General features: G+C 37.3%; 2 protein-coding genes across 2 annotated transcripts; both read left to right on the top strand.

Annotated features, from left to right (window-relative positions):
• The first annotated feature begins 31 nt into the window (after positions 1 to 31).
• Positions 32 to 5528, top strand: LOC140237187 (uncharacterized). Its single transcript, XM_072317129.1, has 3 exons — positions 32 to 352; positions 3079 to 3257; positions 4182 to 5528. Exons 1-3 carry the CDS (start codon positions 161 to 163, stop codon positions 4717 to 4719), a joined length of 909 nt encoding a protein of 302 aa, XP_072173230.1. The 5' UTR covers positions 32 to 160; the 3' UTR covers positions 4720 to 5528.
• Positions 5529 to 8777: 3249 nt separating this feature from the next.
• Positions 8778 to 17025, top strand: LOC140237186 (beta-1,3-glucan-binding protein-like). The gene is made up of 10 exons (XM_072317128.1): positions 8778 to 8863; positions 9332 to 9477; positions 10156 to 10230; positions 10958 to 11018; positions 11605 to 11787; positions 12489 to 12566; positions 13492 to 13609; positions 15288 to 15362; positions 16345 to 16489; positions 16777 to 17025. The coding sequence occupies exons 1-10, from the start codon at positions 8809 to 8811 to the stop codon at positions 17023 to 17025; spliced, it is 1185 nt and encodes a 394-aa protein (XP_072173229.1). The 5' UTR covers positions 8778 to 8808.
• The last annotated feature ends 7119 nt before the right edge of the window (positions 17026 to 24144 follow it).

Below are 24144 nucleotides of genomic sequence, written 5' to 3'. Positions count from 1 at the left end.
AGTTACCACCACAACTTGTATCCCCATCGCTTAACCAATTAGTTCAAAATGAGTCGTGAAAGGCATAAGCAAGAAAACATTGATACTCACTTGGAAAGTAAAAAGACCCAAGCCCGGAACAGGGAGGACTTATCCTGTGAGAGCTTCCCACCAGAGATTTATGGAGTTTCTACAAGGCATTTCACAGGACGAGCCCGACTGGGCGAGCGCAGAGGCGTTCTTGAATCATCCAGAAATATGGCCATCCCTGTCCCAGGGTGTGGCGAGAGAGCTCTGGCTAGCTACATCTGCGGATTCCCTCGTGCCTATCCCCCACCTGGAAGAATACTCGGAGGCATTTAGACCACTTCAGGTAAAATTAGGCATGACACAGCTTAGCACTAGACTTTGGGTTTTTGTACTTTTTTGCTGAAATCATCAACATTCAAATGGTATTCACAATGCAACTGATTGACAAATTGCCCTATAACATCGACGTAATAACCACTGAATTGATCAGTGTTTTAGTAGTAGCCATGATAAAAAATCATGGGCGTACATACTCGAGCAGGATTCGAATCTACGACCTCCTGATCTCCTATTCACAATGCTTTACACACACGCACGACGTATTTACAATGCTTTACACACAAGCACACGTACACGCACGCGCACGCGGCGAAAAACTTTACTTGGCATTAAATCTCAATCTTGCCGGGGAAGCTCTTTTTCTCTCTCTTTTTTCTTTTTTTGAGAAACAAAAAACAAAACAGGTAAGCAATGGCATTCATTTTTTTTATTTTGTTAGCGACCAGGATGCAAAATTGATGAAACACTTTAAAATTCTTATCTGAAGCAGGTGAAGACTTTGACCATTCTTTTATTCAAGTATAATGATAATAATAATAATAATGATAATGATAACAATAATAATAATAATATTGAAAATGATGATTGTTATTATACACTCAGCAAAAAAAAAAAAAAAAAAAAAAACCACTTTTCAAGTTCATATTTCTCATAGAATATTTGGCTAAACGTTAATGTATTACATCTGCCATAATATGATAGTTTTACTTGCTATCAACCGGGTGGGTCAATAAAAAGTGAACAACTTCGTTTTTCTCTTCATAATTACAAAATTATAAAAAAAAGCAAAATTAGCTAGTTGTCATTCATGCGTGTTCTTCATAGGTGCTTTTTCATTTAACAATGAGGAAAACAGACAAATCTAACACAGTAACAAACATGAATTAAGTTGCAAAAATAAAGCTGAAAATGGCCTCTATAATATCTTTGAAGTCCGACAAATTAAAAAAAAAGCTAAAATAATGGAGGAAAATGAAGGATCTTCTGTGAAATTAACATTGAAAAGAAATAAGAGAAGAAGCAATATATACAAAAATGGTAGGAATTTGAAGTGATTTCTCAAATAAAAAAAATGATTGTAAATAATGTTTGATTCTTCAATTTCTCATGAATTATCAAATTAATAAATTAAAAGAATTAAATAAAGATATTTTGTTCATTTAATCATCTTTGTGTACTTACTATCCTTATGTCATTTGAAGTTTAAGTTGACAAAAAAAAATCTTATTTTCCCTCTTTAGTTCCCAACTCTGATTTTGTTTGAAGCTAAAAAGAGATAAAGAGAACGGAAAACTTACTTTGGCTATTTTATCAATGATTCGCATTATGTTAAATTGATCTTTCGTTTTCATTGTTATCTTGAAGGGCATATAACTACGATATATCTTGTTATTTCATGTCAGATAACCACATGTAGAATGCTTTGTATTCATTTGTTACTATTTTTCATAGTGCGTTATGCGATCATTACTACGGCAAAGGCCCCTGAACGTGTTAACTGTAGTAGCAGATTCATTTATTAGCATTACTATTACTGTAAACAATGGTAAACTAGTTTGAGTGGTACATATACAGTGTAATTTTCCCTTTTCCCCCTACCCTTCCCTCTCTCCCTCTCTCTCTCTCTCTCTCTCTCTCTCCCTCATTCTATCCAGAGTAGCTATTAAAGTATAGGGTCTCCATACCGTCAGGCCTCGGCTTATTTTGGAGACCCTTCTGCTTAAGTGCCCTAAGCTGTTTGTACTTGTTTGTTTTGTACTAAAAACCATCTGTCGATATACTGTTTGTCATAAATGACTTGTACACAATCATATCTGATGTAACGGAATTAAGCAGAAATTAAATCAAATCAAATCAAATTTCTAAATGTAAGACAACATGTCGATATTTGCAATTTTTACTTTTGTGCATTGGAAGAGAAAAACGAATGTGTTCACTCGTGCGTAAAGCTTCCCTTTGTATTAACATACTAGTTTGATAGCCAATTGAATTATATACCTTCATTACGGAGTATAATACATTGATTTTCATCAAAATCTTGTATTAAAAATATGATTTCGAAAAAGTGTTTACTTTTTTCTTTTTGCTGCAGTTTATGATATTATACTCTGTGTATGATATGCCTTATAGGTTGCAGACATGACAAAATACATTTTACCGACATCAAGGCAGTCAATGATAATGTCTGGTCATCATATCAAAAACGTGCATTTATAAGGAAATGGCGGAAGGAAGGGGATCAGAGCAGTCCCCAATGACTATTCACATAATATTCAATATACGAGCGGGTTTCAGACGTGCCATATCCTGCTTCAGTAAAACACAGTGGTCTGTAGAAATACGGATAGCGTCGGTTTTGTTTTCTTAAAAAACAACAACACGTATTTTTTTTTTCATAGATCTAAAATGCATGTGAACATAATAATCTTATTCTCAGGTTACTACTTGCCCATAGACAGTAGATACGTTCACACGGAAATACAGTATCGTATTATACAGGATACAAGTTACATCGCTCAGAGAAAGTTGATATTAATGACGTATCACATTTTGTTCCCTAAAAGAAAGAAACAGTGAAGATCCCCAATACATGTATATTGTTTTGCTCCTCCATGCACACTTGGTAGTACAATCATAGTAGTGCAACTACAAAACCAATAATTTTGATATTTCTTAAATTGCTAGAGAAGAGTTTATTCTTGTAACACTCAATGATTTATAATTCTTTAGGTTTTCTTCGAAGAGAAAGATCTGACGGGCGCCACGATTACAAAGTTGAAGAAACGGCAGAATATGATATTTCTTCAAGGGACTTCCTCAGAAAAGTATCATCGAACCGAGCGTCCTCGAGCAACCACTGTGCGACAATGGTTTAATGTCAAAGACTGGCGATTACCATGTTTGAAACCGTAAGCAATCTTGAATATGATTACTTTCTGTTTCTTGAACAGTGAAAGATATGACGTAATGAAGTTCATGACGGTATTTTGAGCATTCGGAGTACATACTCGTGCAGGATTCGAAAAGTATCGTTACTTTCAATCTGTGTTTAATTTGGACAATAGTCTTACTATTGTGGGGGCGCTGTGGCATAGTGGACAAGACTCCCGACTCCCGATCGGAGGACCCGAGTTCGAATCCCGCCCAGTGCTTATAGTATTACGTCCTTGGACAAGATGATTTAACCCACTGTGTCCCTCTCGACCCAGGTGTATAAATGGGTACCTGGCAACGCTAGGGTAATAATAATAGCAGGGCCCTCTGGTAGAGCAGTGGCAACACTGAAGAGGCTACCCTGGGTAAATAAGACCTTATTATTATTATTATTATTATTATTATTATTATTATTATTATTATTATTATTATTATTATTATTATTATTATTATTACTTTATTCTGATACAGCAATGGTTATAAGTAAGTATCTATATCATCAAGTAATATTTCTTTGACATGTTTTTAGATATTTGGAAAAAAAATCCATCCACATATTAATCTATTTCTAAAGATCACAGCATTTGACAAGTGATAATGTTACTTTCATTTACCTCCACTGGAGAAACTGCTATATTCAGGTCAAATAACTTCAGAATTGGCGTGCTACTTCTTAAAAGGAATATTGTGTTCTGGCTCTGATAATGATGGCAGACAAAACCAAATGGCTATGATGGCTATGTTCCAGCTGCTTTGCGGGAAAAGGAACACACACACACACACACACAAACACACACACACACAAACACTCACACACGCAAACACAACTCAACCCCAATCAACGACTTTAACTCAAGGATCATTACACTCTATAACTTTTTTGTATCTTTCAATGACAGCCACAAAGCTTACACTACCGTGAATTTGGACGAAATTGTGACCACTCCGAACGTCGTTTCAGAAATCGTCTTCGACCAGTCGACATCGAGGAAGCGAAACCCCTTCAACGAACTCAATCGTGTCTACGAAAGTGCAAACGAACGTTTTGTGAACAGCCATGTTCCTCTGGGCAACGTACAAACGAGGAGACTGCAGTTTGTCCTGTCGCATATTTACGCCAAACAGTTCGATGTAAGAAAACTACTGGGCTGCCAAATTAATCTCAACAAACGAAGAAACCTTAGAGGGCGCTCTTCAATAAAGATTGTCCTCGAGACTTTCTTTGCCAAGAAAATTTCGTGCGTCGTCACCTACACGACGACATTTCCCGGCAGCGCGCGAGCTAAGGAATGGAGACGTGAAGTGTCAGTTGATCATTGCCCAGTCGTCTTCAGATATGCCAAATTAACAGTAGACAAGTACGGTGTGATTGACGACGTAAAAACAAATCACGGAGAGCAATCGTTTCTTGCTGAACACAGCTGGCTAAATATCTAACTAGTTAAAATCAATGAGAACCGATGAAGTTTCGTCGATGGAAACCATGAACTTATTGACAAAGATATCATTTGACCCACGATTTCCTCTCTCTGGTTCAAAAGATTTCTTATTCTATTTATCTATTTATATGTTAGACATACAATGCCTACCTATCTTGCAAAGTTTCTAATACCATGTCTACCTAACAGTGAGTAGGCGGAACCTTGCATTCGTTTTAGTGACCAGACATCTTTATAGTAGGGCCTAATAGTGAAAGGACAATTATGACTTATTTAGTTACTAACCGGAACATAGATGTCATGGGTCATCATGAGTTCTCAATTATTACGTCACGCTGCCTGTTGATTTCAAAACTCTCCACTGTTCTGTTTCATTCCATATCTTTAGGCAGGGAGAGATTGAAACGTGACAAATTAGCCAGGTCTGTCTTCTGATCGTGGCTTAGTCCTTCTTTCAGTTCCTAATTGAAATCTGCTGCATTCATTTCACAGTGCCGTCAAGTGCGTATCCAGTGCTGTATAGGTCTTTACCCTTACTGATGTATGTGGTACTAAAGTGTAAGTATGAATGATCCCAGCTCAGGGTTTGTTTGTTATTTTTGCGGCATTTTTTTTTTCAGAATAAATTGGAAATAGGTGATCAATTTAGCATTAGACAACCATCGAGTCATACAGACACTGCTTGTATTCATTTAGTTATTCAGTAGTCTGCTAAGTACGAAACAAATTTTACATAATACGTACACACATGTATATAAGACGCCACATGAAGGTAATGGAATATACAAGACCTATCACAGACAACATAAAAACATGACAGATTTATCACGAGATGTGCTCACTCATACTTACCTAGCTTGTAGGAGCAATTTGACGATCAGTTGCAATTTAAGAATCTTGTAATAGAATCAAACATTGTCAGCCCTTAGATTGCAAGGGCAGATCTCGCAATAAAACATATAAGGAGATAATTATCGCTATTTTTCTCAATAAACCGTAACTGTAGACTGTTAAACTGAGTAACATTTCTACATTGGGTTTTTCTATTGCTAACTCACATTTTAGAACTATTTTGAAGAACTAATGTTGGGTTTCTGTTTCATCTGGAAATGGGAAACTATGTCTTTAAAAAAAAACAAAAACGTACATATTATAGGTTTTCCCGGCCAATTTCGCACTTTTGTCAGTTCCTTTTTATAAAAGGTTCATTCAATTTAGCGAAAAACCTCGTCCACTGCACATTCTGTCATTCAAAATTGCAACTTGTTCGTTCAATTTAGCATTTCGATCAATGAAATTTGCACATGTGCCTTTCGAATTCGTAAAACGGGCATTCAAATTGGCACGTGCCTTCGGTCATTTAAATTCGCCAGCACTGGCGGAAAATGGTATTTCAGTCATTCAATTTCGCGTATGGGCAGTCAAATTCCGAACATGTTCATTCAAATTGGCGTTATGTTATTTCTATTTTGAAAAGGTGAGAACCGTGATTTATACCTATTTAAATGTGAATTTTTGTTTCATCCACAAACTATATAGTAGAGTATCTTTGACCCTGAATAACTCAAGTTTGTTGTTCTGTAATGCCCCTCTTCATTCATACATGTTATCAGAACTATACATGCACCAGTACCATAGATTCACTTCACTTTCTTATGTCCAGTCATGGCAGCACGAGTTAGATACAGGCATATAATATATCTCAAGAAGACAGGGGAAGAATAATAGAAGCATTTGAGGGTAATCTTGACAAATTAATGGCTAGAGCTGATACAAGAACTCTATTCCTAATGATGATTAACGCAATATAGCACCCACCAAATGAAAATAATGAAACATGCAGATGAAAGAAATAATCACGATGTAAATTGAAACCTCCTTCTCCCAATTAATGTCAAAACAAACTTAAGATTAATGTATCTGTGAATGAAATAATGTTATCGAACATCATAAACACATACACATATTTTGAAAATACTGTTGCAAAGATGATATCAGAATAAGGAATGAATACAAAAATATGAAATGTTATGATGTTTGCAAACAAAACCTATGATGAGTGAAAATGAAAAAAAAAAGAATAAAAGCATTTAACTTATCTGCTAAATTGACTGCAGTAAATGCGAAATTGGATGCCCAAGAATGAATTCGAATGAACGAGCGCAGGGTTTACGTGATCACGTGACTATATCATACTAAATTGAATGAACAAGTTGCGAAATGGTGCGTGTCTTACGAATGTGAACTGAAAAAGTGCTGATTCGAATGATGTTAAAGGTAATTCGAATGCTCCAAAATGAATTTGAATGAAAAGATTATAAAATTGAAATACCGAACATGTCATCTAGGCTAATTGTGCTAAATTGAATGCAGCAAATAGGAACTGGACTAAAAAAAGTGCGAAATTGACCTATATTATATGTATGCCGTAACCCTTTTGTGCTTTGAGTGCCAATAGGCACATCAAACTCCATTACAGCGTTGTCCATACTGTCCAAAGTATAAATCAAATAATTGGCACGGAAAGTGTTAGATGTACTATAGTCTTTATAGATGCATTCAAAATAATCTTCAACGAATGTTAGGGGATCCACTAGTTTGGTGTACATGTACCACAGAAGATAATACCCTCTCAACACGATATGAATGTCCCCCCCCCCTTTTCCCCGAGGCTGAGCATACTTAAGAATTATTTGTTTTGACAATAAATTATTTTGACTGGATCAATGTGGGTAATGTCGAGGCAATGTCTCAAGAGGCATGGAACGCAAACAAACAAAAAACAAAAAACAAACAAACAAACAAACACACACACACACACACACACACACACGTGATGCGGAAAGAATATTGTATTATTGGAAGAGAGGACAACAGAACTTGAAGAAAGAAGAAGAAATTAAACTCCATTGTTCTTTGACCATTTCCGGCTGTGGGGATGGTGTACACTTTGTCCGATGTTGTATTTCAGATTGTGTTTAGTTACATGAAATGTGCAATGTATGATATTATTTCCGAAAATTCTTCTTGCAATACTGTTCTTGTCATGGTTGTCAGTTTTTAATCGTCAAGTTCTAAGTTTATGATGTCTTTGATGAGTTTTGTCTATGATACGTTTGTTTTGCCTTATCAGTAAATGTCTAGGCAACTCGCCAACTAGATATGGGGTAAACAGAATCGTTTGCTCCAGATGTTCGCTTCTCAGGGACATTTTTTTTTTTTTTTTTATCTGAGACAGACGAGATCCTCCCGAGGAGGGGGGGGGGGGGGGGAGAGAGGTGTGTAACGGTTTGTCTTAAATCTGCATTCTTTTACTATCGTTATTCGATTTACCAATTATGTATTGTTTCACATGTACCTCAGCATTCAGTGTTTCCATTCCACAGACCTATTTCTATTGCGCTTGTGAGGTTCCTTAATGCAGTGTAAAGGCAGATATTCGTTTTTGTGATGCATTTTTTGGTGCATTTTGTGCATTCCTCACATTTGCCGAAAGATTCGGTCATATTGCTATCGTTTCGATACCATTGTAATTATCATTTACTAGTTATTGATAAAACGACTTTATTTTGGTAATCATAGTGTTCTTGATATGAAGATTAAACTTGAACCCTTGAAGACTTGTGCAACTTAGACCTCCCCGAAAGTGATAGAATTATCAACAAGTTGATTGTAGTCACTCTAACGCACGAAGAAGAAGGAGAAGAAGAAGAGGAACATGATAATCACTTTCGCTATTTTTTCTTCATGATTATCATTAGAAGTATCTTCTCTATGACTATGGGTTCAAGGAACTGTAAAAGAGGATATCTTCTGCCCGTGGAGCATAATAGACCGTCAAATGATTCGTGTGACTTATCATTACGCAGATAAGTGTAGAGAAATGAACACATGGCGTGGCTATAGCGGCAGGATTTAATGGTACATCTTTATTAATATGTAACTAACATTAGAGATAGGCACGGCCACTTATGCAAGGTTTCATAACAGCAATATGGGAAGAGGCTATAGAAGCTCTGGTCTTCATCTTAAGTCGATAGATAAGACATTGCCGAGAGGACGCTCAAGACGCATTTCCAAAGTCGCAATGTGGTGGCCCCTGTGCATATTCTTACTTTGCAGCTGCTTAGCAACTGCTACAGGTGAGGAAAAAAGAAGAAAAGCTTTTGCATAATGTTTTTAGACTTCTTAGAATACGATTAAGAAGTTCTTAAAAGCCTTTCACTTTTTTTTGCTTTGTTTTTCCCCATAATTCTTAAAGTCAAACATAGACATATGAGTAATGATTAAGTTAGAAGTCATAAATGTCGTAATATTCATGATTGTCACATAATTACCCTTGACACAGTGACAGCGATGGCCACACTTTTAATCAAATAACCCATGTGGTCTACAAGTATAGCTGCATTTACTCAATCCACACAGACATTTTGGTTTTTGTTTTAGTGTTGAAGTTATTCGCTCGTGTAAATCATTACTTTTTGTGTGATTCCACTTTGCAGGCGGAATTGTAATTCCTGTTTGTTTTTTTTTTAAGCGATAATTTTATGTAAAAAAACAAAACAAAACAAAGCACATGTCATAATGATTGTATGTCATAATTCTTCCAGCTGAGGACTCTACATGCAGCAGTTACCCATGCAGCTCTTCATGTGATCAGAACCTGCCGCCATGCAACGGTCTCATCTTCCAGGAAGAATTCGATTCTTTCAACCATCATATTTGGGAGCACGAGATCACCGCCGGTGGTGGAGGAGTGAGCATTAACCCTTTCTGTGCTAATTGGGACAGAAACCCCTTAGCGTTTTACACTGTACAAAGTCCCTGGCACTGAAGTGGTTAAAGCACAAGCCCGACAATGTCTGGATCCTGAAATAATCTTCATCTTGTGGTTTTCCTCTTCGTCTTCTTCATATTCATTCTATACGTGTCTCCCTTCCTTCTTCTCCTGCTGCTCCTTCATCCTCTATCCACACCCAGTTTTTATTGCTCTAGCAGACAGGGATATACAGTATATAGTCTTCTTTTTTTTTCTTTGTTTTATAGTAAAGTGAAGAACTAAGTAAACTCAATCACTCATTTTTTTTTTTCGTTGTACACTATTGTGTGTGTTGTTCTTTTTTAATTTCTGGCTTTTGATCAATTATTCGAAACAAATATTTCGTAAATAGAAGTTGTCCTAATTTGCCATAGAGACACCTGTTGATGTGATTGACTGTATTAACATACAGTCATAATTGCCACATAATTGCCACAAGTATGACCATACTCATAATATGCATGTTTGCATGATGTTGAAAACGGATTTACAAAATCATCTGAGGATATTGCCGAGAGCTTGCTATGGCTGTGTTTCTTGGTCCGAAAGGGAAGAACGTACGTTTTTGGAAATATATACACATTGGTGTTGCTCTTAAACCTTCCCTTACCTCAGAACTGGGAGTTCCAGTATTACACCAACAACCGTTCCAACAGCTACGTTCGTGATGGCATTCTGTACATCAAACCAGTAAGTCGAAAAAGTGCAGTAAGAACCTATTACTGCTCTTTGCTACACAGGTTTTCGTTGGTGGGGTATTATACCTCACACGGATCTTCATCTATCATGCACTATTTTATTACATTACTACCTTTGCATACAGATTTTCTTACGGCTATCTATCTTAACTATCTACTCAAAGCGCGGAAATGAAGGATCACAGTGTCATAGTTGGGGCTTTAGACCAGGAATCTATCTATCTATCTATGATAGCCCTCTAGATTCACCTTAAATAGTACCTAACAAAGCTGGGGTAATAACGGCAAGATCCTTCAGACGAGAAGTCCTGTATTAAGGAGGCTACCCTTGATGTGAAAAGAATTATGCTGCTTTTGAATCCGTTCTCGAAGATTTCTACAATCCTCACTGACTTTGTACACCATCTTTTGTGTTCCCCTTCAGGTCATTATCAAGGCAAACTGGACCAAGTCAAAATACTGCCAAATAAAATCTCAGTATGGTGAAAAAGGGGTTCACCCACAAAAGAGTATAATCATTAGTTATGAAGTAATGTTATCATGTTGTTACACTGACCATCCTGCCACGACTGCCACGCTGAACATGTATATATGAGATACTACATTCTTTCATGATAATCCGTAATAATTGTCCGTATAGGCGCAGATTTATCATTTTTTTTTTGAGAGGAACCACCCTGCTGATCAAACGTGGTGATTATTTTGTATATATTCACCAGACTCTTACCTCTGACAAATACGGAGAAGAGTTCCTGTACAATGGAAACCTCAATCTGTGGGGTAAGATTTATTAAATATACCTTTTCCCATCTCAGGAATCGCATGAATAGTCATTCCATTGACGTGTCCCTCCATTGTTCGTACATTACATAATTGTTCATCTTGGTGATTCATTGCATTTTTTCATAATCTTTTAGTATTACTAATTAATCAAGTCGATTTGTTGCAATCTCTCGTTTGCATTCTTGTCATAATGCAAACAGAAGCTCAATGTCTTCAAAAAGCGAATTTACTGACAAAAAAAAAATGATGTTGTTCGGGAAGTTTTCGTAAGGGCTTTTCTCTAATATCATCATGTATTTGTGTTTACACTAACCCACATTCCCAACTATAATTCATTGCATTTAAACAAGCTTGTACTTTTACAACTGTCATGCCACCAGTAAGCGTGGTAAATCTTAAATGTGTTTCATGCCTGTATATAATTGGGAATACTACTGTATTTACCTGTGTGATGTTTATAAAAATCGTGACAAACATCTTTAAGTATGCGAAACTGTAAAAGTAAAATATACAAATATTATTCTATTATACTACTGTAATAAGATATAGGCCACGTATTATAACAATGCCATCCATTCCCCAGGTTCCTCACCAGCCAACCTTTGCACGGGTAACGCCTGGTGGGGTTGCGAGCGAAGTGGAAGTTATAGCAATATTCTCAATCCTATCCAGTCGGCTAGAATCAGAACCGTGAACACGTTTTCATTTAAGTATGGACGACTGGAGGTTGAGGCTAAGATGCCGTCTGGAGACTGGATATGGCCAGGTAATACATAGCTTTCTCCTTTTTCTTCTTCCACATGTCTTTCTTTATACTTTTTATTAGTATTCGGCATCACCACTGTTAGACTTAAACCAGTTTATTCTCTTTCAAAACGACTAAGTGTTCCAAGCAGCACTGTGAATGTCAATGTATCACACGGACATGACCTAAGGCAGTATTGCCATCTATATCTTTTGAACACCGATTGTTGAGTTTATTCAGGATATTGCTATTCAGTGTATTAACATGTAAACACACACCTGTGTTGATAACAAGACGAAGGCTAATAGCCAATAGTTGAAATATAAGATGTAATTAGTTTCTTTATAATATGGTACCAGAAACAAAAGTGACAATCTACCTGTAATGATTGTGAAAGTGACATGTCTTATGATGAATATTGTAGTAATGATCATGATTTTAGTAAAACATGTAGTAATGAATATCATTAACAAAACGGTGTTTTGCTATACATTTACGTCGCAGGGCATACACGTACGTATGGTTTAAAAAAAATATCTGTGTTTTCAAACTTTTCCTGTTGTAATTAGCACAGCACGTAATTGTTCTTTAGACAACGTTCAGCTACAACCATTAGTGATGCAAACATAATATGAGGTCACTCACAAATCACATTCAGCAACTACATTCTAAGATGTCAGCAAAAGGTAATCAAATGAAAGCGATTATTATTTCTTCATCAGCGATCTGGCTTCTTCCCAAACACAATGGTTATGGAACTTGGCCTGCATCGGGAGAAATTGATTTGGTGGAGTGCAGAGGTGAATTAAAACAAAATCACTCTATTATTTTTTTTTTCCACTTTCATTTTTCTGCATTTTCTTTCATGAACACGTCATGCAAACAGAAACGCAATGCAATAGACACCATGATAAAAGCATTTTGATACAGAATATTTTTGGAATTACACTTAATATTTTTCACCCATCAAAAAGTGATGTGTGCTGCGGAGCCATGGTTCGAAATAAATAGGCTCTCAAGATGAAATCAGTGTAAAATGAGTTTGCAAATTGATCTCTCATACTCAAATCGAGCGGATCATCCCAATTGCAGTCACAATCTCGAATAAATGGTTTCACCTGAATGACAAGTGCAGTATGCTGCTTTTGAGTCAACGAGCCTCAACCCTAGCAGCTAATCTATAAACTAAAAAATGTAGGCCTACATTTTGATGAAGAAAAATCTAACAATCAGTAGTAATCTTCTCTATAAAAGAAAAAAAAATAAGCAAACAAACAAATAAAAACAACAACAAACGTCTTCTCTCAGATGTGTGCCATTAGCACGTTCCACGAAGAAAATATTCAAAACATATTCCGTTGTCCGTTTCATACAGTTATGATAACGTCTACTATATACGTGATACAAGGCGTTGGGTAAATTCTGTCAAGACCTTTTGCTTTCATATCATCTTAAAGCTATTTTAAGACCAACACAAGTGTAAGGAATAATCGTTTTTGAACACAGCTCTCTTTAGAGGACTGTATAATGTCAAATTTTTACTCGCATTGTCATACTTCTTATTATCATCGAAAGCTTTTAGACCCAGAAAGAAACTATGAGAATATCCACTCAAGTATATAGGCCGTACAAATCTGATTCTCGTATAGACCTCCTGATGCAGCATGATTTCACATTCTACGAAAAATTTGTAGACATTACAGAAAGAGTATTTTCACCTTGCAGGAAACCGACAGTTATTTGACAGCAGCGGTTCTCCCGTGGGTGTCAGCCAAATGGGATCCACTATGCACTGGGGACCACTATGGTCGTTCAATGCCTACCCCCTCACCCACAGCACCAAGTGAGAAATCAGTTTATTTAGAATCGTATTCAGTTTGACCGATTGAAAAGAAAACAGTTGTGTATATATAGGGCATAAAGATGTGCAATTGTCTATTCCAACATCACGGTGTCATAATTAAAACGCCTCGGTGTATTGGAATGACAGTACACTGACACGGGATGTAATGGTCTGATGATAATGTGACTTTGCATCACAAAACCAACCCCAAAATCGCCAGACGTGGAATTTTAGTGAAGAAAAGATTCTAAAGAAGCAAACTTTAAGATTTAGAATGATGTATAACTCAATTCGCCTAACCTATCTAAATTTTGGAAAGAAAGCACACACTCCAGAAAAGAGTGAACCGAGAAGAGGCTCTGAAGTACAGGGTCTATTCAAGCACTCAATCATTACCAATCTGTGCTAGCCCGCGGTGAATTGGACAAAAAAAGTGAAAAGTATGTAAACCACCGGAGCAACAACAATGCAGGGATTTTTACATTTAGATGAAATTGAAGATGTTTTATCAACTCATTCTGTCCGTGATTAATGTCAACTTTCAAAGCAGTATAGCATCATCTGTTATAAAGTTATTAGAGTTGAAAAAAAAAGTGTGTAGGTTTTTTTTTTTTTGAAGAAATGCAAGGGGACTCTCTGATACAAACCTATTCGCACTATTCTTAAGAAAAAAAAAAAAAAACTTCGAGAAAAACTGCTAAAACACAATATCCTTTTCGTTTTATGATCCCGAACTTTAGCATAATGCAGAACAAGACTTGCTCTTTCAGAAAATATGAAAAACTCAAGGCTGGCTACATTGACTCATTTCACCTATTTTCAGTCCTCACACAAAATCAGTGCGTGAGACTTTTTGTTGGTTTTGTGGTGTTACAATATGTTACAATGACCTAACAGAACGTTTCGAAACCGCAAGTGACTTTTCTTTTCAAGACACGGCTGAAAAAAAAAAAAACACCCGACTTGAGCAATATGGTAGATACTACGATAGCTAAACAATAGTAAATGGGCAATGCGTTTATTATAGCATGTACATTTCATGAGATAAACGTCACAATGAGTCAAAATTATCCTGGTCAGTAACTTTGTGAATTAGTGAGAGGACAAAAGCAATCTGTAATCTATCAACCATAATTGTATCTCACTTATTCTAAAACGAGTTATCCATCAGTTGAGATTAAACATTTATCTCCCGAAGTGAATTGAATTCTAAACGAGGGCAGTTAATGCTATAGTCCAGATATCATTATTATAAACAAATCAGACATCTCTAGCGTAAACCTGAAAATATTGGCAATTGATAAAGAACATCTTAAATTACACTTCAAGGGGGAAAAAAAACTTACAGCCCATATGGCAACCTACTCCTGCTTGGGCTTGCATAGCAAGAAGATTCGCCTATATCCAGAGCGCACGTAGCTCAAAAGACTAGACAAAACTGCCCCTTGATTTTTGGCCCTAAATCTTGTGGAAGAGGGGCAATATTATTTGAAAATTTCATTGCTCAGATGTCTGGTATGGTTGATAATTGGCAATATAAAAGATGATTTAGATTTAAATTTTACATTCCCCAGCGGATCTGTGAAATCAGCTGTTAGCCTATCATATGAATCTATTCACGCGTGATATCAAAAGTGGTTTCAAATAGGAAACTTAATGGAATTCCATCGTCTTGCAGAACCCTGGACGGATCAGATACATTTGGAACTGGTTTTCATACCTACGCTCTCGACTGGACATCCACAAACATCAGGTTAGACAGGGCGTCAGTTTTACGGTCTTCTTCAAAGTCTTTTTTTTTAATCTTTTTATTTTTCAGGCCACCTCATTATAGTATTAAGGGTTGAACCAGCAGAGTTAATGCCTAAACGTATCGATACCCAAGTCAGCCATTTTCATAAGGCTTTACAGACGCATGCAGGGTTTTAGAAAGTTAAAAAAAAAGACTTGGAATTTCATTTGCAATGTATTACTTTCTAAACATGGCGGTTGTTAATTTTGATTATTAGATAAAAGAGGAATCAGTAATATTAAAGTTACACAAAAAGTTCCACGAAAATGATTAAAAATGAGCAAGTATCTTAGCACATACTGACATAATCAAAATGACCTTCCCGTATCAATGTTATGCGCATTCCTTGTATCATTCATCGACAGACATTTTCCATGTGAGGCATAGAGATGCAAATCCTACATGAGAAATGCGGCCTTTACAGTCAGAGAGAAAGCGTTTCAAGAGGAATACGTGTTCCAACAAATATAAACTCGCCGTAACAAGATGTCTACAGCCTTTACTGAAAGAGAACGTGGATAAATTAATTTTGACCCCTCATTGTCTTTCTACGATTTGTAGAATAATGGCTATCATTATATCCAAAGAGCTTCATTCACGTATAGCCCTCCTTTTGACAACAGGTTGATAAAGGGATCTACTCTATTCTATAGACTTTATACTAGACTAGACATGCTTTTTCCTATAACCTGATCGCAAGATAAACTTCAACTGTTTCAATAACCCTGAAGAAATCAGCCTAACAGAGGAGAACGCAGCCTGTCTATTATTCCTCGGCCTGAACTGCCTTCATAGTGTGTACTAGTTTAGCAAAGTACATAATTCACGCAAGTACCGCCGCTGAGGGCGTGTATATCGTATGAGGAGAAACTGCCGACCTTTTCCCAGTTTTCTTGATCATCTGATCTACAAGGTACGTCATATGTATGATGTGTCATTTTAGGTTTTACGTTGACTCAGAGCTTATTCTCACGGTCGATCCGGGAACTGAGGGATTCTGGGACTTTGCTGACTTCGAGAATGCCGCACCGGGACTCGCTAACCCCTGGGTCAACTCGGGAAATAAAATGACCCCTTTTGACCAAGAGGTAAGGCAGCTTGCCACCAATTTTCATTTCTCCCGTTCTGATGAAGTGATGAGGGAACTTTTTTTTTTCCTGCTCAGAACTGTATCCAGTAGCAAAGTTTGCTCTGTTATAACATTTTGTTCGTTTGTATAGTATCACATCACTCTTTAGAAACATATCGATTTTCCTGTTTTTTTGTCTACTGATATCATGTTTGTTATTTCTGCTTCTACAAGAAGTGTGAAGTATAAGAATTAACCCTTTGCGAGCACCTGACGAAGAGTATACATTATGTTCTTCTTCTTTAGTTCTACCTTATCCTGAATGTCGCTGTTGGGGGAACCAACTATTTCGGAGACTCCTTGGTGAACCAACCGTACAGCAAACCCTGGCTGAACACGTCGCCAACTGCCGCCACGGATTTCTGGGAGGCGAAGGATAGCTGGTTGCCAACGTGGAATCAGGGCGTCAACAACGGGGAGGATGCTGCGATGCAAGTCAACTACATCCGTGTCTACGCCCATGATGAAACCACGTATCATTTTAGGGAGCGCTAGATGCTAAATTGCATTTGGCGTCCTGATACGTTTTAAAGGGGATGGCTAGTAACTGATCAATGGGAATCAGTGGGAATTCTGGGGATGATTGTTCCAATCCTTGCGGGATTCATTTAAGAATACATTATATATCTATTGTTGTGTGAAAAATGATTTGCTTCAGAATGGTCTCATATTCAAGTAATGTGCAGTTTAGTGTTTCCAGATTAGCATGCCTGTACAGTGACGGGGCGATCGTTGACAGCCCGTTAACGATCGCCCCAACACTGTACAGGCATGCTAACCTGGAAACATTGAACTGCACATTAGGCCTACTTGAACATGAGACCAATCTGAAGCAAATAGTTTTCACACAACAATAGATATATAATGTAGGCCTACTCTTAAATAATCCCACAAGGATTGGAACAACCATCCCCCAGTATTCCCACTGATTCCCACTGATCGGTTACTAGCCATCCCCTTTAATCCCGTATACCTATCGGCCATATGAATGAAATTGATGATTACCAAAATAACTAGAAAAGCACTCTGAGAGCGCAGACCTTCGCCAAGCATGCAGCTTATTTCCACCACTGATTAGTGATTTCCACCCATACGTACTTAAATAGCATTGTGTGCTGGAAGTCGTCCGATTTCCCAATATAGAAGCCTTTGTTACGTCATAAACCCTCAGCTGCACGGCGCACCTCGCCCTGGATGGCAGAAACGGCAGAAACTTGAGCACGCACTTCAGTGCGCGCATGCAAACCTCAAATACGCGCAGCCTGTACTCCCAAGTTCATTGACCCTACCTGCCAAAATATCAAAAATCCTTCATAAATTCACCCTAAATTATTGGATCACTACCCAAATTTAATCATCTGTTACTTGTATCATTCTAAACCTTTCATGCAAGTTTCATCCAAATCCGGACAAACTAACAAACAAACGAACAAACAAACAAACGGTAACGAAAACAAAACCTCCTCATTTGGCGGAGGTAATAAACTATTGAACACTGCATCTGGCTGCACTTTTCCTTAAGTGCCAGGGTGCAGTGATTACTCTTTGGAACTGATTATCTCCTTAGGAAACAAAAACCTCTGAAGCACCACCCCAAAATGTTCATACAGTGCTGACAGTAATCGCCATTTCGTTCTGTTCTCTGATGAAGAGAGGAGGATAGAGGGATAAGGGACAACAAATTTATAGAGTGCTTTGAGACAGAGCTGTCATGTCTCATAAATGATTTGTCGAATAAAGTAGGCCCTTCTCCTCGTTGATCTTTTACCACATGTGGCAAAATTAATTTTGGTTAGATGATCAAGAAATTTTCGGGAAAAAATATACAGCATAAAGATGTAAAAAAAAAAAAGAAGAAAATCAGAAAAAAAATTCAATTCATATGAAATAGACCCTATTGAGCATTAATAATTATGTGAATATTTCACCGGCTTGGATTGCCAAAAACTCTTAAAAGTACGTTTCGGGCAAAACTGAAAAAAAAAAAAATTATCTTACATCTGTCACACTCTTACGTCCCTGCGACTGACCATCTGCATTCGATTCAATTTATTTACATGAATAAACCCATGTCATAGTGTGTCGACGAGGATTAATTTTATTCTTTACGATCTCAAACATAACATGCCTGGAATCGCTTATATTGAGTGTGTTTCTATGTGGGTGTGGGGGTGTAAGTGTGTGCGTGTGTGTGTGTGTGTGTGTGTGTGTGTTTGTGTGTGTGTGCAAGTCGCCATGAGATGAGAGAGAGAGAGATAGAGAAAGAAGGACAAAGAAAAAACGAGGGAAAGAATGAACGAAAGAAAGAGAGAGAGAAAGAGGGAAAGAGAATGAAAAAGGGAACGCGAATACCGACATAATCCCTTCCCTCGGTTCTCTTAAATGTATTGCATTATACAACTATATAGGACCATACGTCGGATGACCAAAAACAAAGAGAAATGTTGGGGTCTTACAATAATAAGAGTCTGTTTTGCAAGTTTAATAAACCATGTTAGCAAATAGGTGTGCAAAATTAGAAAATGAGAATAAAACAGTCAGTAAAACACTTTTATCTACAATCGCTACGAAAAAGAAAACCGGAGAATGTACTTTGATGATGAGCAGGATTTGATTTAATAACACCATCAGAACGTTCATGCAGTGGAATTTCTCTCCTACTGAGGCATAATCATAAGTGTTGCTTGAAGACCTGCGTCTGACGAAGTCATATAGGCTCAAGCTCAACTGCATTTTCCTCCATCTCCAACATTATCAATAGGATTAAGTATCAATGTGTATTGAAGGAAATTTAAAGTATGAAACAGCTGGTAAATGCGAAAGTTAGAGTTACACCTTCAACGTGAATTTCGCATTGCCAAATACAATCATTGTATACAAATGATTCAATATGTCAATTGTTATAGGTTCAAGTTCAACCGTATTTCTTTAATCCATCTCTAACATGATCAATAGAACACACGTACAATGTGAATGACACGACAAATCCTACATATGTGGATGCAAAATCTACAGTTGCGCCTCTAAAGTGAATTTCGTAATGTCAAACATATCGATTTCTATACTGTATTCTACAATAACATTGATAACCATGAGTGACTGTTTATTCAATTATTTAATTATTTAATTATTATTATTATTATTTTTTTGTACAAAGCTAGAGCTAGACATGATTGTAACTCCACTGGAATCAAGTGTAGTGCTAATTAAGTGCACAAGTACATACCTATTAAGTAAAAACAAACCAACATCTGCATGATTTACGTACATCGTGCTTCATTTCTATTACCAATAATGACAGTACTTAAGTATAACATCGGAGCGAAATGAAATTACGTTTTTCTTGTTTAGATATTTAAATCTGCACAACAAATGCATCACTAATAGATTTCAAAATTATCAGGAAAAAATTCAAAGTTAAGCCATTTCATTATAATGTAGAGTCATTACAAACAACAAAAGAGGACTACAATGCAGAAGATAGTGGCACAGCAACGTATGCATGATCAGTATCTACAAGAAATTCAATATTTCTCTCTCAAAGTTCTCCTGTGACAAGGTTTACATTGAAGGATTATAAACAGACAGACAGACAAACACCCATACACACACACAAGTCGTATAACAATATCAACCGCAAAATATCTCTTATTAAGTTATCTATACAAAGAAAATTAATTATTAAGGCCACATCGAAAATGTAACTGGGCTGGGCATCTGCAAATGGCCAACCCTAAGTATAATAGAGAGTGAGTTGTCTTTTGAGAGTATCCCAGACCTAGGAAATGCGATATACATGCAGATATACAGCCAACAGATGATCCGGGCGTTACATGAATAAGCATATACCTGTATAGAAGTTGTTCAAATAAAAGTTTTAATTCGACCGTGTTATATGCAAGTATATTGTACACTCTAGATGGGTGTTGGTCCTCCTCAGCTCATTTTTGTTCGATGTTTGTTTCAATAAAAGTTCATTTCAAAAGGCCATGTGGAATACTTTTCGAAAGAGTGAATTAAAATTACCATAGTGGACGTTTACGACTGAAAAAATAAAGGGCTTCACACTGCTAAAGGAGACAGGAAGAAAATGTGTATCAACGAGCCGTCTTTCGATCTTGACGTCTTCGACATAAATGTCTCGAACGACACATTCTAATGCAATGCTACTATTCTGTTTGTCTGCTTCTTCACACTCATTTATCAAAGCCATCTAAACAAGATGTGAATTTGCACTTTAGGACACTAAGGAGGGCGCGTTTTTTCGTCTCTCTCCTTTTACTTCATATCTTCAACAGCTGCCTCGTCCAAAAGACTCAAACTCCTATACTATTATAATAAGCATCAAATTTACCTAAACTTGGACTCGAGGCCTGTATACTAATTATGAACGCGGCGACAAAATCAATGGTCCTACATGAGCAAAAAATTATCTTTGTATCCAACCAGTTATGGTTTTTGGTACCCTTAAACACCACAACCAAGTAAAGTTCGATATAGGCAGAGCACGGGTGCATTCGGGTGCTCTAAAGCGAACTAAAGCGAAGTGAACCAGAGCGTGTATACCGTACCGAACTGTGCCAGATTTGAAGCGTTCGAATAAGTGTTGAAAGAAAGCGTACATTACGAGTTAATAGGGAGTTTTAGATTTTCGCGACGGGGACGTTCAGAGGAATTAAAAAAAAAAAACTGTTCTGAGCATGTGCAGTCGATCAATTTTTAGCTTGTGTCTGAGTTTTCCACTACGCGTTCTGGGCTATTTTTACGTCCGCACAATTTGCGTCGTAGAGAGCTACTCGATGTACCGATCATGTTGTATGTGGGCGCCATTTTATTTTTTATACGTTGCGTCCCAGCATAATCTAAGCTACTTAGATAACGTTTTCTCTGCACGAATCTTCAGCCTATTGAAGGAGGCAGACTGAAACAGAAGAAGAAGAAGAAGAAGAAGAAGAAGCTACTTTTCGACACGACGCAGGGCAGAGGAGAACGTCCTGCTCAAGCGTCGTCTCAAGTGTCCGCGCTGCAACTCTAAACCTCCCTCTTTCTTTCTTTTTTTTTTGTAGAAAAGGTCACGCATTTTTGTAGCAAGAATGTCATTCACCTGGCCCTTGATCTACTTACAGCTGTCCCGAACAAAGAGAATGACGTCTTTGCATTGTGACGTATGCACGTGATACGCGCATGCTTTACAGCGAACTTTTGGTACGCTGTTGGAGCACATCCGGAAGTGTTCCACTTTTGGCTCGGTATTGTACAAGTACGGTACGGTACACTTGGTCTTTAGGTGCGTTCGAGCGCTCCCCTGGAGTGGGTACGGTACTGTACGGTTCGCTTTAGAAGAGCGCTCGAACGCACCCTAACACGGAATGGTAAAGTTCGACCAAATCACACCTACACTGTAGGATGATTGCCAGCTCCTCGGTACTTAGAGCAAAATAGAGTTAATATCGATGCAGATGTTAAAGGCGCAGAAGTATTTACACAATACAAACATTCTACTGTGTTTTAGTATTTGATTTAGGAAAAGCAAGGTAACATAATCCGGACAATGTTTTCATGACGTGCTCTCCGCACAGCCAGCTAAAATACATGTAGGGACCTATATGCCCTGAAAGGAAATACGGCTGGTGTGATAAGCGATGTTCTTCATTTCAAAAGATTTGTTATTAGGAAACTCACTAGTTTTCTTTACCAAGATGTTTGTCCGGACTTTTATAAAGTTATTCCAGCGTTTCGTTTTTCCGAAGGTTCGTTTATCTGGAAAAACAACAACAACAACAACAAAGGCTCAGTAATCCGAAAAGTGAAAAAAGGTGCTCATCGAGGAACCCATGCAGAACCGTCGTTTTAACAAACATTTGGAATAGCGAACATTATTATCATTCCCTGATTAAAGGCCCATATCATTTTTAGATCAATACGAACCTTCGAAATAACGATCATTCGAACAAAAAACAAATAAAAAAAAAAACAAGCAAACGAACCTATGAAAAACGAAGATTCAGCGTAACCAATCTTAAAAATAAAGAAACTTCCTACAACAACCCTTAGGAATAACAAATCTTCGAAAAAACGAACCTTTGGAATAACGAATCATCGTAACAGGTGTGATTACAAAATTCTTTTTCACCGGATAAGCAATCCTCAGATGTCTGCTCTATCTAGCTGTGGTTTCCTACATACTGTGATGTGGAATGACACAAGATGACGACGACGTCTACTGATTAGGCGTAAGGTAGATTTGCCCCTCCACGACCGTGGCGTAAGGATTGTACTCTGGCTGCGGCGATCGCAGGGTGGTATAGTCTTCATCCTCTGCGCCCATTTGGTTATCGTTAGAGAATCCCGCGTTACGGTATGTCTGCGCATCTTTCTGTGTTGCATTGGTGTTTTCAGAAGTCCTGGATGGAGGAGATTTCCTTCTAAGACTGTTGTAACGAAAGGAAAAGTTGTAAATCAATACATCATCACAGGAAGCACATTTTATATACCTTCACTGTGAGGTAATTGACATATTTTCATGGCAATATCAGGACAGAAGGAAAATGAGTTGTTAGCATTTCAACTGAACCCAGCAACTAAAACATTTTATGTTCCAAGATATGTAATCATTTGAAGTGTATTACCTATGTATATTGATTGGAAATGAAAATGAAAAAACATGCATGTGAACATGCCTGTGTGAAAAGAAAAATGAAAAAAAAAAACACACACAAGAGGATATAAGTGTTATGTAATATATACACATATCCTTTTGTGTTTTTACGCTTAACAATTTCTTTCTTTGCTTACACAGGTCTCTGTGAATAAATGGTAGAGATTGGTAATCCACACAGACATGGCAGTGGATTTACTAGAAACATCATAATTTTTATTGAGCTTGTTCTTAAAAGTTCTGAAAATACCACACTGACTCACAAAAACGCCACCTTTGGTCATTCTTTGTTTACGTACCATGCGAAAACCATAGCTGCAACATTCACAAGTAAAGATACGCCCAAGAGTACCCACGGGATGAATGACGGGAATGAGGAGGTAGGAGTTCCTGGCGAAGCTGTAAAGGTTGTCATCAAAATAACAGAAGTTCATGTAGCGTAATATAGGAACCGGTCCGTGAGCAAGATTGTTGCATAGCTATAAAAATATCAACGACAGCAATCAAACGATGAAATCATGAATTCGATTATGACTCAAGACTTTTGACTTACATGGATCAAGTCAAAACAGTAGATTCTTTGCATGAAAATAATTTATACACTCTGAACAGTTTAGTGTGTACTTGTTAAAAATCTCTGTGCCATGGAGTTTTTCTAAGCATCATATCGTCGGCGGTCATCCGAACCGTTTTACATGCAATTTTCGCGTGAGAATGACATTTCGAGATAATCGCCTTCAAATTTTACCCTTTTTTTTTCGATCAAGATTGCTACACTATATTTTTTGTCTGGCATTTGCAATCTTAGATTTTTTTAATACCTAAGAATTTAATTCTTATTATACTCTAACGTGTAACGTATTCGTCGAATTGTATTGTTAGGAATTATGCGAGAAATCGCAAGAGATCTACATTTTTTTTAAATTCTTATTATACTCTAACGTGTAACGTATTCG

This window comes from Diadema setosum, chromosome 13, assembly GCF_964275005.1.
Source record: "Diadema setosum chromosome 13, eeDiaSeto1, whole genome shotgun sequence".
Classification (NCBI taxonomy): Eukaryota; Metazoa; Echinodermata; class Echinoidea; order Diadematoida; family Diadematidae; genus Diadema; species Diadema setosum.
This window is presented reverse-complemented; position numbering and strand designations above follow the sequence as displayed.

Bases quoted from the DNA above. Each gene is read 5' to 3' on its own strand.
- LOC140237187 (XM_072317129.1), top strand. From the start codon at position 161: ATGGAGTTTCTACAAGGCATTTCACAGGACGAGCCCGACTGGGCGAGC. The intron at 353-3,078 runs GTAAAATTAGGC...ATAATTCTTTAG, and splicing joins AGGCATTTAGACCACTTCAG to GTTTTCTTCGAAGAGAAAGA. The intron at 3,258-4,181 runs GTAAGCAATCTT...TTTCAATGACAG, and splicing joins CGATTACCATGTTTGAAACC to CCACAAAGCTTACACTACCG.
- LOC140237186 (XM_072317128.1), top strand. From the start codon at position 8,809: ATGTGGTGGCCCCTGTGCATATTCTTACTTTGCAGCTGCTTAGCAACT. The intron at 11,019-11,604 runs GTAAGATTTATT...TCCATTCCCCAG, and splicing joins TGGAAACCTCAATCTGTGGG to GTTCCTCACCAGCCAACCTT. The intron at 12,567-13,491 runs GTGAATTAAAAC...TTCACCTTGCAG, and splicing joins TGATTTGGTGGAGTGCAGAG to GAAACCGACAGTTATTTGAC.